Genomic DNA, 19,772 nt, shown 5'->3' with positions numbered 1-19,772 from the left:
GCTGGCAGGTGGTGCAGAAGCATTCTGGTTTAACATTAAGGGGCAGCAATGCACACAAGCCTTTTTTTCTTAGAACAGGAAGGGCAGCACAGACACAAACCTACATAGAGCCCAGAAAATTTAAAGACTTGCACGTACCTCTCCTGCTGACTCCAGTTCTCCTGTCTTTTTCAGAAAATGAGCGCTGTGGATAATCCTTTCTCGTTTCACACGTTCTGTTCGTGCYTCTGTTGTCTCTTCTACCTGCCTTGTCTAGGGAGAAAGCCACAGGAGAGATAACTAAACAAGGAGGCATTACCAGCCTTCACAGGTTCAGTTTGTAAACCAGAACAATGGAGAAAAAATTATAAATCATTTCAACTTGCAGTTCAAGTTGAATCTAACTCCTCCCTCACTTCTGTGAGCAAACCATTAAAGTTATCTCCAACCTCAGTGCATCATCAGTGCTTATCAGTTTTTTTTTACTGATTATCTGCTTGACAGGAACTGCTTGTCCAGATACCAGTCCCTTAAGATTTACAGCCCAACAAACAACTGGAAGGAGGCAGTACAAAAATCATTACGCAMTTTAATTTTTGTTCAAGGATGGAAGAGCAAAGCATTTTTATCAAATCTGGGAAATACTGAAAAAGCAGCATGCATAGATACAGGATTTGCTAGGCCTGCTGATTTAAGCAAATAGAAAAATTCAAGCAGATTTCAGTGAACACAGCAATTTATATTAAGCTTATCTATTTAATCTGCATGCAAGTGATACAGGTATAGACACAAACATGATTCAGATGCTACGTTATTGTGGCACTGAAGCCATGCTCATCAGTCCTACTTAATATGGCTTAGATGTGTACAATATCAACTTACAAAACAGTAAAATAGTTTAAGATCATACCTTAGCCAGAAAACTAACAACTTTGTTCTTAATTTCTTCAGAATTAAGGCACTGAGGAACAACCTCTTCATGGCTTGTTTCCTATCAAAACCATACAGTAATAGTTGTTCAGTAAATTCGTATTAACAAAGAAATAAAGATGAAGGAGAAACTGCTTCCCCAATGATCTGGAAAGAATTCTGTGCTGACAAATTTTTTTAAACAACCTTGCTCCTTGCAATCAATTTAAGCAACCACTGCTTGATTTTCCTTCAGTTCTAGATCCTGAAATCATACCTAGTGTATTAGCCCTTATTACTTTTATTCACATTCAACAGCATCTGTAATGCTAAGATCTAAATTGGTCAGCAAAGAGCAGCAAACATTTAAGACAGAAGAACTTCTGTATGACAAAATTTAACAGATCCAAATCTATACATCCAAAGCACTACTCTGCTTACCTCTGCAAAGTGTGTGAATGCCTCCAGAGCATGCTGATGAATCAGCCAAGTCTTGTCAGCTAGCAGAGAAGCAAACAGACATGACAACTGAGGTACAACTTGCCTCTGAAAGAGAAACAAGTATTTATCAGATTTTCCGGGACTTAGTTGTGCGTATCTACCACCATGGAATTTTATCAAAAATTCACTCTAAGGTCAAAGGGTAAGTTTGTGAAATTTGAGAGTGCTACCACCATGCCTGGCAAAAAACACTTCGGAAGCTGATATGTTCTATTTTTTCCTTCTTGGGGGGTCTAAATGTCAGTCCTGCCTAATTGTTGAGAAGCAACATGCAAATGAACGCATCAAGCACCTTACATATGGTTAGCACAAGTGTCTCAATGAAAAATAAAACCACTATAGATCATTAAATACGTCTAAGATCATTATGCCATGGCAGTCGATGTATTTAAATAAGCAGCATATMTTTTCATCAAAAGACTTGAGATTAAATAAGGCCCCAGTTAATATTTACCTGGGCTTCTTGTGGTATAAACACTTTTCCCATAGAAGAGAGAAAATCCAGCATTGCTAGACGAACATGATCTGGGGGATCTAACTGGAAAAGGGAAGACTGCAGTACAAACACCTGCAGGAAACCCAAATGAAGCTTCATCAAACACGGATTACAAATGAAAACTGTTCTATCTGATCATTAAATATGAGGACATTAATTTTAGAATACTGGACACTAAACCAGGTATGTGGCACTTTGGTTAACGTTACTKTTGAGAATCCTGTTACTCTGTAAGATAGAGCACATATATATAGCTATGTTATATAATATGTTTATTTCTCTCCAGAAGGCACACTGTGTGTGTACTAGCCAGTTTTATTCAACCTGTAGCATACCTACTTTTGTTTAAAGACCAGGAGAATAACCAAGGAAGTTAGAAACTTCCTTGTGTTAAAGGAAGGCCAAAACATGAAAAAGCTCATTAGAGATCTTTGGTAAATCACAAGCACTTGTTTTTCATGAAATAAATTACTCATAAGCTTCTTACCTGAGTAATTAGTTGAGCACTTAATGTTTGGATGAAAAATTCCAGAAGGTGAAGTAACAAACACAGTGTCTGCTGGAGACATGGGTCATCTGACACCTTCAACAGTTCATACAGTATTAGTATCACTGTTTTCAGCTCAAGGAACAACTTAACAAAGAATATAAAATCACAGAAACATTCCAAAATTCTTAGCCTTATTTCACATGTATAAAACAACACATCATAGGCAGCAGAAGAAAAGATTAAAGTAGTCTTAGAAATATTTCAAGGCAGTTGTATTTTACAAGGCCCTTTCYGTATATTAAGGATCTTTTTTATCCAATTCTTCCTTCTCCATTGTTGCCAATATAAGAAGCTAAACAAACAAGGTTAACTTAGCTATTTCTTTCATCAGTTGTCAAATGTCTTCTTCACACCCAGTCTCAAATTTTATTTTTTAATCTGGAGTATGAGCCATGACAAATCCTTTTTTCTTTACTCCTCCAACTGCAGACATGAACAGTTGGATATAGAATCATGAGAAAACCTTTCCCTCTTGTGCTCAAAGATAGAAGGAGGGTTACTACCTCTATGGGCTTTCATGTGCTAATCTAAATCACCGTGTTTTGTTTGCACTCTAATCAACATTTAAAATCGGTCTAACCTGTAACTGATATAAATCAGAATGAGGTATTTCAGGCTTCTTGTAAAGCAAGTCTGAACTGGACCAAACAGATGGAGTAGTGAGGATTCATATTTGTAATGTTCACAAAAATTCAAACTCCATGCTTCCCAGAACACATGCCTAACACATACACCAGCTGACAGCACACGGGAAGCACAACTACATTGCACCTGAGGGAAATGGTCCAATCCGAGGGAAATGATTTAATAACATACACATGAAGAAACCACACAAACCTCCAAAAGAAAGCATGCTTTAGAATACCGTTAGAATAGCAAGCTCTCTCACCTGCTTAGCCTGGAGGGAAGTCCAGAACTGACCAAGCACTCCTGAGATAGATGTCTGAAGTTCTCCCTCCAGAGTGTCACCAGCAGAATTACAGGCAGTCAACATGACAGAAAAAGCAATGTTCTGGTATAAAAAAGAAGTACAAAATAAAACCAAAAAAACCTCCATACTTGTCAAACAAACCCAAACCCCAGTTTCATATTAAACTTCTAAAACTACGAGATGGCTGGAAGCCCAATGTGCTTAATGTCAGCTGTACAGTACAGCTAATCCACCAGCCACTGGCCAATAAAGCTTCCAAATCAAGGATAATACGTTCTACTTCTGAGAGTTTCACGCTGTGCTATGGYAGTTAGCTGCACTGTCAGGGAAAAGATGGTAGCTAATGCTTTGTGTCCGAGGAATCGAGAATGCTCCAATTTCTCACGCTCATCTCCTTTGCCACAGAGACCAGCAAACATCCTTCAGACATAATGCCACATGAAAACGTCTCCAGCTTTAAAACTGAGAAGTAATTGTATGATAAATCAAAAATTCTAAAGAAAAATACATCTGCTCACCCAGAGAGAAAGTAACAAGAATAACTAGTGAACCACAAGACCTCCACTATCACCTGCAGACTACGGAGTTCTAATATGCTATATAACAGAATGCAACATTAAAATGACAGTCTTTGCTCAGATGTTTGACAGCTAGACATGGGAAAAAGCTGTACAGCAGACAGACAAATAGAACTGAGGTGAGACTAACCACAGAATCCTTACAGTTTGGAAACCTGAAGTTAACACATTTTTACGAAGAGAATCAAACCTGCTTTACCACAGGTCGGAGCTCTCCCAAAGCACGCCTGCTATTCAGCCATTGCCTGCACTGTGTGAGCCCTGCCACACAGAGCTGATGTGCCACTTGTTTCCTAAGATCAGGATTTAGAGCCTTGAGGGATATATGCTGCCACACTACCAAGTTTTCCACTTCTTTGGGAAGAAACTTATGAGTAAATTCTACCTGCAAATAAAAGTTAATATGAACAGAAAAGAATTTGATAATCTGTCAGAGTTGAAAAACTAACAATCAAAAAGCACTGCTCATTTACTCTAGAAGCATTACATGAAAAAAAATGTCAAAAACCTTTTGTTTAAAGTTCATTTTTTTGTATTAAAAAAAAAAAAAGCTTACACAACTGCCACCTTCCATCACAAATAGGCTGTTAGAATGATTCAGCAACTTATTCTTTCAGCCACTTGAAGCAAGGGCCGTATAGAACTGAAGAACGAGCTTAAGGGTCATAAATGTGCATGATCTCACTAGAGACAGTAGACCAAACCCAAATCCAACTCTAGAGATTAAGTTAGAGAAATTGAGAATGAAACAACTCCTCATTCTTGAAGAGCAATACAGTGGAGGTTTTTCCTGCAGTGATCAGTGTTTCCATCAACGATGAATCAGATCTGCCAACACTTGTTTACGTAGCATACACTGCGAACAGCCCAACCATCTGCAGTGATGGTTCTTAGGAGTTTGCAGAACCAAGCTGTTACTCTTCCTACTTGAGGACTACTAGGCAACAAAATTCGAGTATAGTTTTCTTTTCACAAATGTGAATGAGCATATAACAGCTACTATTCTTTTACTGTGTAACTGATACAATCAGTTGCAAATCAGTATATAAAAAAAGTTAACATTATATTCCCAAGTAACAAAATGACTTTATCTGGTTTTTACTCTATTGATTTTCTTTATACTAGTTATCTATTCCAGCATTATCCTTTACTATAATCTCTATTAAATGACTTTTATTTGTAATACTCACTCAAATTGCATCCTTCAGTTCATTTTTAAATGAATTCTGTCTTTATTCTACAGAAAATTTTATTTTATACTCATTAAAGTGGAGATATAGTGAATTTCTACCCCACTGGAAAATATTCTTTATATAAATATAAAGAAAATAGGCATCGAAGGCTGGTTCCACTCCAAAAGAGAAACTACAGTCACAGTCAGCATCAGCAGATCTGGGAGATGTACTGTTTTCATACTTAATCAAAAGAAGGACTTCACTGCCCTCTGCTAAAGCCAGAATTAGAAAGATGCATGTGCCCTTGATGTTTTAAAGATCACATCTACACAAATTAGAATCCACTATGATAAAGTAAAATCAAGTACMGCAAGAGAGCAATCAACCTTCTGCCACTTCTGAAGAATGGAGACAGTATTTTTTAACATAGGACACTGATTCAAATCTGATCTAATAAATACAAAAGACATTGGTGCTATACTTGCCTGATGATCTGGAGCCATTAAGAAAAGCATACGCCTCAGCAGAACACCCAAGGCTGAGACCTGGTAACACTCACTTGGCCAAGACTTTATCTAAATTAGGATAACAAAGAATGTGCATCCAATTAAATTAAGGAAAAAACACCATTCAGCAAATGAATTCTAAACAGAATGTTTCCAACAGTTGTAAAACCAAAAATGTAAATAGACACTAGGTTTCACTTTAACCAGCATAAAATCTTGTTTTTGCAGGCAAGATTATCTTTCAATCAAAGCACCACAAGAAATATTCACTGATAAGTCATCAACCGTTAGAGCAAGGTCTCTTTCTGGTTTACCATTAGCCTTTTATTATTTTCACCTATAAGTGCCATTCTTATTCCTAACATTCCCCCTTGAGTATCCACTGACTTCCCAATTTGACTCTTCTCAGTAAAAATCCCTGACATGCCATGTGGGATTGCAACAGTAGCACTCTAAATAAAACAATGCAGGGCATGTCAGGAGTACTAGGAACCTTGTCTTCTACTTTCACAGTACTGCTAATGCTAATTATTAATCACCTTCAGGAATTAAAACTCCATTTTGGATTTGAAAAAAATGAAACTTTTGGCCTTGGTCACAGAAAGGTTGCAAAAGAAAAACAGGTGCCAAATTCCAAACATCACAGTGGTTCTTACCAAATGGGCTATCACAAACACATGGTGAGCGCATAGTTCAGCTGTTCCGTACCTGGAACATGAAAGAGAAGTTAAGTGGGGCTATATTTCCTACTCTTCTACTAACTAAATATTCTAAGTTTTGTCTCAGAGATGACCATTTCCCTTAACATATTTAAACCTGATAAGCACAAATATAATTTACTTGAGAGAACTCAAGTAAAAAACTTTCCAAAAACAGTTATCAAATAACAGGAAAAGTATGTTCCCCTTGCATGAATGTACAAGTGGCTGAAGCCATTTCGGTTCCTAATTTTCAGAACATGCTCTATATCTGAATAGAATTCAATTCTGTAACTATTTCAACTTAAATCTCTCTCTCGCAGAGCTATAAGCAACATCAACAGTTCCAGTCAGTTCTGTTAGCCTGCTTGACTTGTAATAAAAACATCTTACCGGGCAAGGAAACACCATGAATCCATAGCTAGTAAAGATGTGATCATACTAGAACCGAGCACAGCATCCAGTAAAGCATGCTCCTAAGGAGAAAACAAGTAGGCAAATAAAAGCAGAAACTGACTGCAGGCTTACTATCACTTTTACTCTACTAAATAGCATAAAACCCAATTAGATTTTCACCTTATTCAATTAAAATGTTCTAATAACTGCTTTTAATACTCTATATTCACTTATAAGTTCAAGCAAGTAGCTCTATCTTTACTTTTTGCATACATTTTATTACAATGAGCTGAAGGTCTTTCACTTTTCAAGGTATGTGTCACTTCTTCACAAGGCATGATTTATGATTTTTTTTTTTTAATGTATTATCTTTTTTTTTTTTTCCAGGACCACTTACTGAAGAACATAAAAACTTTCCTCTTTTGGGAAACTAAATTTTATCTGAAAGGGGAATGTGTCATTCAGAAAAAAGCTAAAGTAGGAGTATTACTTTTGTGAAGCTCTTAACCTTATGAAGTTTTACATTTATCTAGAAGTTTTTTTGTTTATGCATGAGAAAGTGAAAAACATTATAAAACTTTTATCAAAGCCCAGAATACTCCTCCAATGTAGGAAAAAAAATCTCATTTCCATTTTATGGCATGGTCTTAAGTGGAATCACAAGAGTGTATTTTTAGCTTAATACTAATTACTCTGAATATTAGATATCACTTTCTTACTACTTTACAGTATAGATGAGCAAAACCAGGCAAGTTTAATACAGCTGCAATACTGCATAAAAGAAAGCACTGAACCTTTTAAATAACACACACCAAAGAGAAAAAAGATTTCCAAAAGAAACTAAGGTTTTCAACAACATGTATAAAGACCTTTCCTCCCTCTCCTCACAGATGATTTCTACTGTATAACTAAACTCCTGCTATATAACTACAWCATAGCTGCTCTGTGAAGAGTAATCAAACCCCTTCACACCTAGGCATGACTTCAGAGCTAGATCATTAGACAGAAATCAACCTTTTTATATACCACATCATCTGAAAAGATGAATAAGCAGGAAACAATCTTACCAGCTGAGGAAAGTGTGATGGGAGCGTGGAAGCAATGAAGGAACACAGGTGGACACAGACATAATGATAAAGGGTGATGGGAACTGCTGGCTGTCCTGTACCAATCACTTCTGGCAAACAAACAGGGAAAGAAAGTTCGCCAGAACATTGCTGGAAACTGAGAAAAAGTGCTGAGAACAAAGACAAGCTGCAGGAAAAAAAAAGACAAACAGTTGGGTACAGATATACAGATGCAGATGTACAAATCCCAAACCTGTAAACAACATCTATACTACAGAATCTTTCTATCAGACTGGAAACTGCCAGTAACCTCAGTGCTGCAGGCCTACATTCCTCATACCTTCCCCTTTTACAAATTCAGGTTATTATGAGAGAGTTCAGGCATAAAAATGCAACATTTTAACTTAGTGGAATTACAGGCCCTTTTCTATCCTGGAAGGAAGCCAAATACCATTCCTTTCCTGAACAAAGGTATTTTTGGACCCACATAATTCACCCCAAAGCAGAACATTGGATCATGTTTTTCCCAGGATAAGAATGTAAATGCATAGAATCTGTTAAAATTAACATTTGTTTTTGAGGGGAACCCTAGCAACAGAGTCCCTCTGTTTGCCTGTGCTGCCTGATTGCTATGGTCAGGAATTCCCATGAAATCATTTTTAGTACCTTCTTCCTGTGTTCCAGAGACTTTGCACTTCTTCAGGTTGAGAGGACAACTTGTCCATTATGGCAATCAGAAGAAGACACTGGGGCAGCTGCTGCTCAGGAGGAAGACCTGTAGATTTTTTTTTTTTTTTAATATGATGATAGTTGCCTTGGTAAATATATTTTGCGTGTATGTAAAGCAGGTTTTAAACAAGTGACAAATGACAAAGAAAAGGTGAAGAAAAGTTTCCAGCAAAATAATCAAAAAATCACTCTTTGACATAGCTGATACAAAAACAAAAAAGTAATGTTTTTTAAAGAACATTATGCTTGAAGTAAAAGATAAATACAATATATATGCACTATTTCATGCAAAAGCTAAAATATTTCAATTCTGAGCTGCCACAATAATGTGCTGCAAGAGTTGCAGCCTGGGAGCCTCATGCTTCCAGTCTCACTGAAAGCACTGTATTCTTCAGAGCCTGAACAAACCAAGCTTTCAGCTTTTATTAAATGCATCACAGTGATCACAAGGCCACAGCGAGCACATGGGCAAGGAGGAAGCCCTGCTCATAGAGAGAAAGGGAGCAACTGATGCTTACACCGTAACTCCCAAGAGTAGCACAGCTCAGAATCATGGTATATTGGTCAGAGCAGAAGTTTTCTGGGCAGTTTTGACAAAAAGCTGATCATCTTTTAGCTTGAAGGCATTCTATTTTCCACATAAAATACTTACTTCATGAAAAATAGCTGTTCTCCCCCATCAATATCACAGCAGGAAACATTCAGTCTACTTAAAAAAAATTTATGACATAAATGTGGATTGCAATGATGCAAAACAGACAAATTCGATAGGATTTCCGTTAAACAGGTTAGTATTGAAGTTCCTGTGAGTGTTTTCGAAAATRTGTATTCAACAGCAACATGAATTCTCTGTTATAAAATTCATCTGAGTTAATACGTAACTAGCATAAAAAAAAMCCCTTAGTACCTACAAAAGGACAAGAGGCAAATAAACAAGCGCAGAATGCTGTGTTATGTGCTTGTCATTCAGAAAAAAAAAATCAAGTCTGATCCCTTAAAGGTGGTTACATAGTACTAAAATAGAAGCAACTGTATTTTAAACCCACCTAACTTTTCACTTAATACTTGCTCCATAAAAGGTCCAAAGGGAAGAAGCTGGTTGATGAGAGGATCTAGAGCCACAAGAAAAACCCTGGATATTTCATCTTGATGAACCTCTGAGATCACTGGAGCATACAAACTGGGAGGAAACTTGCTGGGGGGGGAGGGGAGGGGAAGGCAGGAGAAAAAGAAATAGTTAAACATTCTCAGTAGTATTACTTTTGAAAAGAACTGCAAAAAGGCAAATTCATGAGTTCCCCATTACTGTGAAATAAAAGCCAAGACAGAAAGGGCTCCACAATACCTATTAAAACTGAGTTACAACTGTATTTGGCCTTTAAATCAAGCATTACAACTCAGTATTTTACTAAACAAATGAAAAAAAAAATCAAACTTTCAAGCTCACAGAAAATGCATGTGAAATATATAAGAAAAAAATGTATCACAAACAAGGCAAGCAATGAAAGCCAAAGAAACACTTGTAGATACAGTTTGACAGTAATAAATTTGACAGTACTAATTTAATAGACAACACTAATAAAAGGGTACTACTTAATTTTTTTTAAAAAGAAAAAGAGTTAGCCATAAATGGAAAAAATAAAGGGATATGAGAATAAAGCAAAATAGATCATGAAATGAAAACCTTCTACTCTTGCAGCTTATAAAGAGACTGTAAAATGCTGCTTTCCTACTGAAAAAGCCTGCTTCATTTTGCTGAGTGAATAAAAGTTTACAACCTTCCACTTAAGAAAGCTCTACAAGGTAAGTAAAATCAGAAGAGGAAACTCATAAAAAATAATCACTTGATTTTGTAGTAAAACATGCAGTGAACTCATATATGCATCTTGCCACAGAACCTGGTTTCAATTCCGAAAGAATGACTGAAATCAGCCCTCTGTTATAAGTTTAGTTTGCCCTTTTCTTCCTCGTTATTGCAGCAAACAGAACAAATAATTTTTGAAAGAGAAACGATAAGCAGTTTGCAGACTATAAAAGAAAATATTTTTGCTTTTTATAGCATAACATTAAAAAGCCTTTGCCTCCAGCAGAACCATGCGGTCCTTTTGTGAGATTTCATGAGATTTTAAGCACAATAGTAAAGCTGTGAAAGAATTTCAAGATACTGTTTCAAACTCCCTTCAGGCCAATGTTTCYATACTTGGTCTTGAAGTAGAAACAATCTGTCAAATTGTTCCTAATGATACCTGTGTTTAGATGTTGGGATTTTTTTCCTTCACTAGAGTTCATAAACCTAGAAGAGTAGCGCATGGCCATTTAGTGATAGATGAAATAGGAAGGAATTAGTATTAGAGAAGGGTAATTCTGAACTGCCTAGACTTTGCACAATGTCACTAACAACCCATTACTGTTTGTTCCAAAGACTGCTGGGATGCTGTTTCACCTCTTTAGGAAAAAGAGCCTTCAGATGAACTTGCACAGATAGACCTAGGGTCCAAGTCAATCAGTTGTGTACTCTAACAACTTTTTAAGAAAAGCTGACAGAAGCAAGTGCAACAAGGTTACGTTTGTTTTCCGTATTTGATGCACAGAGCACTGATTAAGAATGGGTTTGAAGTAGCTAGCACAATACACAAGATGCTCAACTTATCCAAACTTCCCTCACCTCTATACTTGAAAAAAGAAATAAACAACTCTGGAATGTATTTTTTTCATCTAAAAATACTTTAATTTTTAAAATGAAATATGCAGATATTCTTAAGATACTATCAATAGCCAATTGTTTGTACTTCACTTACCTGTATACTTGAAGAAATAGCTGGTGTAACTGAGAACATGAATTCAAGAAGAAAGAAAGAAATTCCTGCAAAAGTCATTAAATTTGAACAGTACCTTTAATATAAAATACATGATTGAACACATTTTCTTTCTGTTTTACTATATTTGTGTGTAAAAAGATACACGGCAAAACATGATTAAATTCTAACAATCTTGAGCACAAAGCAAGTACAAAACAAATAAAGAACTCCTAAGGTTAATTACATTGCATGTATATATATTCTACTTAAGACAGTTAGATTTATAGGCTCATTTTAAAAACTTAGCAAGCACAGATGTGATAGCCATAGAGAGTTGCAAAAGCCTGAAATGCTCACATACATATTGTAAAGCTATTTTATCCTGTCATAATACTATTTACTTTGTGCCAAAAAAATCAAAACCTTGCTTTTACCCCTGGGACAAAGTAGATACATAATATACCATCAATGCCTTTTACTGTTACTGCTTAATGTTTCATAAATGGTCACTTAAGGTAAAACAGGAAATACAGAGCAGAAAAAGGAGAAGAGATTACCAAGAATATAAAGGATGGAAAGCAGGGAAAAAAAAATTGAGTAGAAACAAGCAAATATACCACACTGGACCATGTGCTCTTGTTAAAAACTCCACAAGGAAAATATTACTAATTATCTATCTATCAGAAGAGGATTTTCTCAGAAACGTTATGATCTTTCTCTCTTATGTGCTTCACAGAAAAAGAGCTTTGCTGAGCAAATGATGGTGGACAGGAATCTGTTGCCATTGTTGAGCAACAGAAAAATTGCTTTAACAGCTTTGGCCATTTTATGCAAGAAATCTGGAATTCTGTTTGACTCTAAATGAGGTGAAGTGTTTGAAAAGATTACTTAGCATAAAGTTCAATGAAGAAAAAATTCTCAATTTATTTTACAAAGAGATATTGAAATCCAGAGCTTGTGCTCTTTACATATCAGATTCCTACTGAGAAGTAGATCTATTCCACTTGTGCTGAGGATAATAATTAGACTAGACATTGTACTAGGATATTTAACAAATTTGATATCCGGAGATCACTAGTCCTTGTACCAGCAAATTTCTTTCACATACATTCTTAAAATGGGTTAGTTTATAGCATTCCCTTCTAATGATGGGAAAACTAAAGCACAGCAATAAAGTGACTTGACCAGGGCAAYGGAAGGAAGTTAGCATCTGAGCTAGTAATAGTACACTGACATTTCTTAGTGCTGCATCCAAACTGCTAGACAATGCTGCCTCTTACACTATGTTGTTCCATGGCAAGAGGTTACAACTGCTACTCAGCAAAGAAAAAGGCTTAAGTGAAAATAAAACTAAAAGGGAGCTACTAACAGCCTGCTAAATCAGGACTTTCCTAACCAGAAAAAAGGCGGGGGGATTATCCATTAGGGATTTAAAACCAAAAGTCACTTATTTTTCAGAAAAAAAGGTCTTTAATACCACATGACTATACCTGAGCTATTCAAATTCAACAGATCATGTGTAAGTATTGAATGATGAAAGAACAACGTATCACAATTCAAAGTGATATATATATATATATATATATGTCTGTGTGTAAGAAATATCTTTATAGATTATATCTTTATATATCTATATAAAGAATCACATACCACAATTCGCATGACTTCAAACTTCTATCTAAAAAATAATACATTTTTTCCTAAACCAACCTTGAAAATCCTTGAGGAAATCTTAAATTCAGGATTGTTGCAAATTTGGACAAATATACTCATCAGAAATCAATTCGAAAATGCTAGTAGTCTCATGTCAATAACGACCCACAGAAAATTAAACAAGGAATGATTGCGATCATTATAGGAAATTGAGGAACAATTCTGAAACCCTGGRAACAGATTTAGCCTGTTAAATTCTTCAAGCAAAAGTTGCTGTTCCATTGACTCAAGGCTGCAAGCTAAGACTAGATATCCCCTACCAATTGCTTCTAACAGCTTATGATTCTTTTCTGTTTTTCTGTTAAATCATAGCAATAATCCTGCTTGGGCTCATGAGTGTATTTAGCTGAAAAAACTACAAGCCAGTTATGCATAGATGTTAATTATACCACCCACTGGGCGTAGTCATAAATTGTTAAGATATTACGCTGTACTATAACTGCCCAGTTTGCACAGCAGAGGCTTAAAATTAATATTACATAGAATTCAAGTATTAAGTCTTACCTTGGTGTAGTGTACAAGAGAATTAGCAAAAAATCTGCATAGTTTGACAGTCTTCTGGAATATCTTGAGGTCAGCACCCTCCTATTCAAAAAAGCAGTTATAAAACTTTATCTAGAGAGAATAACACAATACAAAAGAAAGTTAAATTGCTAACAATGCTCAAAACACATTTTGAAGTTGGTTCCCATACACTCTCCAGTAACAAGGGAAAAACTTTAGGAAACGTCAGTATATCTCAATATTTTTCATAGTAATATTCAGAATTGAAATACTGTGTTTTGATTCTCCTTTGGATATAGTCAATTTAGGAAATAAAGTTCCTGCAGAGTATGGCAAAAACTTATTTTTAATGCCTCACTGAAACATCTCTGATCTAAGCAAATTGTGGGGCCTCATTTTCACATGATTTCAAAAGAATGAGGTATTCTACTTGCCATATACTTTGGAAAACACCCCCAAGCAATAATAGAGCAAAATAAACTTATCTTTTTCAAGTTCAAAAGTATTTCTGGGACCTTTTTAATTCACCTGTATCTCTGACATCTTCATTTGTTCAGCCAATTGCAAACAGGAGTGAAAAGAAAGAAGAGTATCCTTGCACAGGCCACTGAGGATATCATCGTGTTTCAGATGGCACTGAAGCAGGGAATGATGCTTCAGGCTTTGCCTAAAAGACAGGAATAGAATCAGATATTTAATTGTCAGAAGTGATCATGTAAAAAGTTAGTACAAATCCAAGTATCCTAATCGTTCTGTTTAGGCTTTTAGACCACACTAATCCATGTGATATCTRTGCACACTAAAACAGCAGTGTCCTCACAAAAATCCAAAAATTTAGAGAGGAGAACTACCCTCTCAGCAATTATGACCAAAACACAGAGGAGAGGCAGGATAAAAGCACAAGACATCACAACTTCATCCAAAATCATAAACAGAATTGTAGGTCAGACCTTTTAAAACTATTCATTTACACTATGGAATTTCAAACTTTCTTCTGAAATTAATGTAAAAAACAAAGCTTCTTTTACTTTTTAATGAGAGATTCTTAGCTATCTTCATTTAATTCTACTTACTAGCTAAATTTTCACAGGAACTGAATTTTCTAAATTCAACTGTATTTGAAACCCTGAATATAAAACACTGGTTATTTAAAATTACAGTCTAGTCATACTGCAATGAAATTCAAARAGTTCAGTGACATACTTGATTATAAACTTCCATGTGTTAGCATGAAGAGCATGATCCATATTGGAAATGACAGAGCATATCTCCAGCACAGTGTGGATTACTGTGGAAGAAATAATAGCAAAACTCAAGTTAAAGCAGATTCCTCAGATTACAGCTGCTCTACTCACCTGGGAAGAAAACAGCTGCCACATTTGAACGAATGTGCTAGAGAATACTACAGCAACAACACTGGATCAGGAAAACAGCTCAGTGCAGAGGTGCTGCCCATTTCCTACAACCCTGACCTACATCTTACATCTCTCAAAGTTAGTTTCAGTAAGAAAACAGAAATATTTCAAGATGCAAAATGCTGCCTTCAAAAGGGCTGGTCAAGACAACAGAACTGAGAAGGCTCAGAACTCTATCTGAAAGGCACAAACTTGCTAGAAAAAAAAAGACTGGGTAAGACTAAAAAAATCTTTAGATTTGCATGTACCTGACACCATATCTGCAATGTTATCTTCACTAGAATCAGAGCCCATAGAAATCATATCAAGTAGTTCCATCAGCTGTTTCTGAAGAGAATAAGTTTCCTTAAACATAGCTTGTAGGAGGTCAGAAACCAAGTGCAGATGCCCACAGTACACTGATTCACTGTCCTRTAGGAATGGGGAAGAGTTGAAAGAAAATAAAAATTTTTTTTGGAATCACAGTCTGGTATTTCACCTGTTAAAACACTGAGAACTTTGTTATACACTTCACCAGAAAAAAGAACAAGGCTTATATACACCTGCTTCCACTCATTACTCAGCAAGATCTGTAGCTTCTGACACCAGCCTCCACTTGTTATGTGCTAAATATAAAATGCTATTCACCTGCACTCTAATCAACAGCTAATGAAATCTGCCTGGCTCTAAAGAATTCAGTGGGCTTTGCATCAGGCCTTGGTGCACAAATTTAATATCAGACTTCAAAACATTTTATTTTGTTATTTTGTTTAGTTAACAGCAATGAAGATTGCATTCCAAATATTTCCCAATGCTTTCAAATCAGAATGGGTAAATAAGGAATGGAACCCAAAGGAAGACAAATTGAAAAGTGAAAAAGGTGGGAGACCAGAAGCTATTGAGTCCTGTGAAAACCTTATTCTACTTACACTGCTTCAGAGGGAAATATTACCAGCACAATAATTACTGGTGCATCTGAAAATGCAAGTCTGACACTCATATACGTTACTCATCATAAGTAACATCAGAATCCTCATCTCAGCTTTCAGTTCATTTTGGAACTTCCAGAGAAATATGGCAAATACACCATTTTAGTCACCATTGATAGCTCTGGAAACTACTGCAGCCATCAGAAGTGCACAGATATCACAGAGCACCTGAATTCACAGACAAATTTTTTAATTGACACTGATGCAAAAAACGGAAATAATGCAGTCTGCCTTTCAGAACTTGATCAAATTTGCTGAACAGATGGTTGAAAACACATCTTTGTACTTGGCACTAAGCACATTCTGCATTTTTTTTCTATTATTATTATTATTATTTTATTAAATAATTCTATGGCAATTTTTTTTTCAAAACAGGATCTTCCTACAAAGGAGGGCTTCTTAAAGAATAAGTTAAACCAACTTTCTCTGTTAGCATAGACCCACCTTGCAGTGTATAAAAGTGTTCTTTATCACATAAAGAACAGAGGATGGAAGGGTGTGGACACTCTCCAGAGGTAAACACTCYTGGAGTGTACAAATGTACCGCACACAACTGGTCAGAGTTTCCAACAGCTGCACCACTGTCTGAAAGCATAAATAAACAACAATAATCAGTGAAGATACCAGCTCTGATGATAATTTCAAAAGCAGCTTTTCTTAGTTGAATTATTCCTACACATTTATGACATTAAAGTTCACAACTTTTTATATAAGTAGTTTTCTAAAGATGAATGAAGCTCCACAAAATAATCTGAAGTAATTCCAGAGCATTTCTCTAATACCACATATTCTTTACATGAAAACCACACATATCTTTTGGTTACTGTTTTCAATTTACAAAAAAAAAAATTAAACTCAGAATTAAGTGGCTATATAAACAGAGGCCACATTTACTCTTTGAATGTGAAGTGTCACATGCCATTTACATTAAAGACTATGAGTTTGAGCTGTTTTCTTTTTTATTCTGATTAGCACTGCACACTAACTAATCAAATCATTCAGAAAATTTTAATTAAGTGCCAAATGCAAATGAAAATCAAACTATATTATAATCAGCTCCTTCGCAGGTAGTAAATATATTCCTAAAACCTTGTTAGTGCTTAGGTAAAACGAAAAAATAAAATAACCATTGCTCTGATGGTTTATTTCACAAGACTTGCCTGTAAGAGATTCCTTACAGTACTGCATAACTCAGTATTCTGGTTGGTTAAACCTTTGGCCTGATGCGATAATTCATACATCAAATTATCGAATAACTGTAGAGTCTGTCAGAACAAACAAATGCAAAACACTTTATTTATTAACATATTCCCATAAATGGTAACACCATTACACATCTGCTTGCTTCCTTGGCATGGAGTCATAAAGAAGCAAGTCACAGGAGAATATAATGTTTTCTAGCCTAACATTTGGGACATGAAGTGTGACATTCAAAAACTGAAAACTATCACTTCTCTAATTATAGACAGAAACTATAGACAGCTGTTACTGACTATAAGTGCTTAATAAAACTATTAAGTACTTTCTCTCTGTTAGTAAAGCAAAATTCCTAGCTGATTTGCTTGAAATAAAAACTCTTTGGCAGAATAAGATATATGTTAATTTGGTTTTAACCAGATCATTTTAAGACAGAATATTTTTTATTTTGCCTCAGAAAAGTAGTTTTTTGTTMTGAAAATGATCATTAACGTTTTGAATATACAAAGAAATAAAATTATACCACTGTCAAACAACAACACTTTCTGCTTTGGTTGAGGCCTTTGGATATTTTACAAGTGTTACTGCTGACAGAGAGCTGTTTCCAGGCACATGCAGGACACTACATATACCAATACGGTAGATTGATTCAGAATTATACATGTTGTGAGCCATTTTTCTTTTAATCTCTAAAATCTGCTAGAGGATGTGAAAGAACAGAAATGGAAATCAATTTTTTACAGGCTTCTTAAAATACAAAAGCTGAGGCCTGAAATTTAAATCAGAATTCAGCACTGCTGTATTTCATTTAAAGAAAATTAAAGAATTTTAATGTAACTACAGCACAAAGTTCTCTATCATTTAATCAAAAAACAGAACATGCATTAGGCCAGTATGGGCTAGAAGTTTATTTACCATGTTATTCTCAAATGAAGAATCAATACATCCAATACAGTTTCTTAACACTGAATTAACACAAAATTTCACATTTAACTGAAGGTGATATACCTTAGGCAGTACTTTTGAGAAAAAAGTTTGTTCCAAATCTGCAAGGCTGATATGAGGCAAAAACATTTCAGTCAGGATCCTCAAAACACCTGCAAAGCAAAATATTTACAAACTGTCACAGAAAAACAACACACAATTATCAGACTATTCGGCAACCTACCAGTAAAACAAAGAACTATGTCAAACTGACCAGATACTTGATTTTGAGACAGGCAACGCGACACTTGCCACGCATATGTTATCTAAAAAAAAAAAGGTCGAGCAACAATATTCAAAGCCCACCTGGATGCAACCCTGTCTATCGTGCTCTAAGTGACCCTGCTTGAGCAGGGGGGTTGGACTAGATGATCTCCAGAGGACCCTTCCAACCTTCCTGATTCTATGATAATAAAGGCTCCAACATACATAAACCCATTAGTTGCATCACACTGGACTATACTAAGTTGAAAGTTGAGCACAATCATTTGTCCATAATCAGATACCTAGATATAACCAGAAATTTCCATATTCTAAATTGCATATAGCTGCACATTCAATATGCCTGTTGCTCTAATACACAACTTAACTGTGAATGTTAGCAACAGTCCTAAACAGTTCCTTATCAGACTCATTTTTTCATCACTGTTGGATATTAAAAAAGTTTAGCTGTCTGCAAGATAATAGTGACACTACAATACAATAAAATACAAGATGAAACGTACCTTCCTTTCAGAATCTACAGTTCAGAAATATGGGGAGAGAAAAAGCAGTCTTATATGTATATGTTCCTCAAGGGCTTTTATAAAGTTTATTCAGTATGTAATTCCTGCAACATGCAAGGTCCAGCAGGACTGCTAAAGATCGAGGAAGTAATGCAGTCACCAGTTATAACATAAATTGTAAACTTGTGTACAATCTCTAACATGCTTGTAACAGGCACTTCTTGACCCCTACTTACGAATATGCTCAGTCCAGTCTTCAGACTCTTGATACATAGAGTAAAAACGTTAAAGAAACTTAAACTTATCCTGCATAAAGATTATTCTTAAACTGTTTGCAGAAGTCACGGGGGCTTTTCATGTGCTATCCCGTGTACACTTAGCCCATCACATGAACTCAGTGGAGCTACTCTAAGACGAACAGATACACTGCAGCGCTCACAGGATCCTAAGTATTTCTGTAACGGAAACAGGGAGCAAGGCTGGGAGAGAGGGAAAGAAGTCACTTAAAGTGTTAAATGAACCACACGGTACTTTCTGCGGTAAGTGTTTTACTTCGGTGACAAGCAGTACTTATTTTTCACTTATTCCAGTGGGGGTCCCGACACGCAGCGTTTCCACCGTGTCAGCCGCTTGCCAGGATGGCACCGCCTTTCCGGYGTGTTTTCCCACCCACAGATTTACTCGCGGGAGGAAAATACCCCCCCCTTCCCCGCCACCCCCAACCCTGATTTCAGGGCATTTCGGGGCCTCCCCTCGCCGCCGGGACCCCGCGAGCGGAACCACTCCCCCCAGAAGGATATGAGGAGCCGGGGAAGGACGGCGGGCAGCTCCCGGCGGCAGAGGTCCCAGTCCCATCCGCCCAGCTCTTGCAGGAGCAGCTCGGGATCGGTTTGGGACATGGCGCCGACTCCAGTCACCTCAGGGCGGCGGGAAAAGCGCAGTCCCGCCGCTAT

At 36.3% G+C, this 19,772-nt stretch overlaps 1 protein-coding gene across 1 annotated transcript in view; it reads right to left on the bottom strand.

Moving 5' to 3' along the window:
• FIRRM (FIGNL1 interacting regulator of recombination and mitosis) overlaps nt 1-19,772 on the bottom strand; it is a 24,395-nt gene extending 4,623 nt beyond the window's left edge. The window contains exons 1-23 of the mRNA XM_085300215.1: nt 19,621-19,772; nt 19,056-19,096; nt 18,119-18,207; nt 17,070-17,178; nt 16,358-16,494; nt 15,194-15,356; nt 14,734-14,818; nt 14,059-14,197; nt 13,531-13,611; nt 11,314-11,378; nt 9,562-9,710; nt 8,453-8,561; nt 7,787-7,973; nt 6,717-6,799; nt 6,282-6,333; nt 5,601-5,694; nt 4,144-4,325; nt 3,325-3,447; nt 2,373-2,468; nt 1,844-1,957; nt 1,330-1,434; nt 890-970; nt 139-252 (exon numbers count right to left, since the gene is read on the bottom strand). Of these exons, the coding sequence (XP_085156341.1) occupies nt 139-252; nt 890-970; nt 1,330-1,434; nt 1,844-1,957; nt 2,373-2,468; nt 3,325-3,447; nt 4,144-4,325; nt 5,601-5,694; nt 6,282-6,333; nt 6,717-6,799; nt 7,787-7,973; nt 8,453-8,561; nt 9,562-9,710; nt 11,314-11,378; nt 13,531-13,611; nt 14,059-14,197; nt 14,734-14,818; nt 15,194-15,356; nt 16,358-16,494; nt 17,070-17,178; nt 18,119-18,207; nt 19,056-19,096; nt 19,621-19,718 (2,496 nt within the window). The 5' untranslated portion in view covers nt 19,719-19,772. The remainder of the gene's footprint in view (nt 1-138; nt 253-889; nt 971-1,329; nt 1,435-1,843; nt 1,958-2,372; nt 2,469-3,324; nt 3,448-4,143; nt 4,326-5,600; nt 5,695-6,281; nt 6,334-6,716; nt 6,800-7,786; nt 7,974-8,452; nt 8,562-9,561; nt 9,711-11,313; nt 11,379-13,530; nt 13,612-14,058; nt 14,198-14,733; nt 14,819-15,193; nt 15,357-16,357; nt 16,495-17,069; nt 17,179-18,118; nt 18,208-19,055; nt 19,097-19,620) is intronic.

This window comes from Rhea americana, unplaced genomic scaffold, assembly GCF_003343005.1.
Source record: "Rhea americana isolate MKP2758 unplaced genomic scaffold, rheAme1 scaffold_162, whole genome shotgun sequence".
NCBI lineage: Eukaryota > Metazoa > Chordata > Aves > Rheiformes > Rheidae > Rhea > Rhea americana.
Note: the sequence above shows the minus strand (reverse complement) of the source record. Positions and strands in the feature narration are given on the sequence as shown.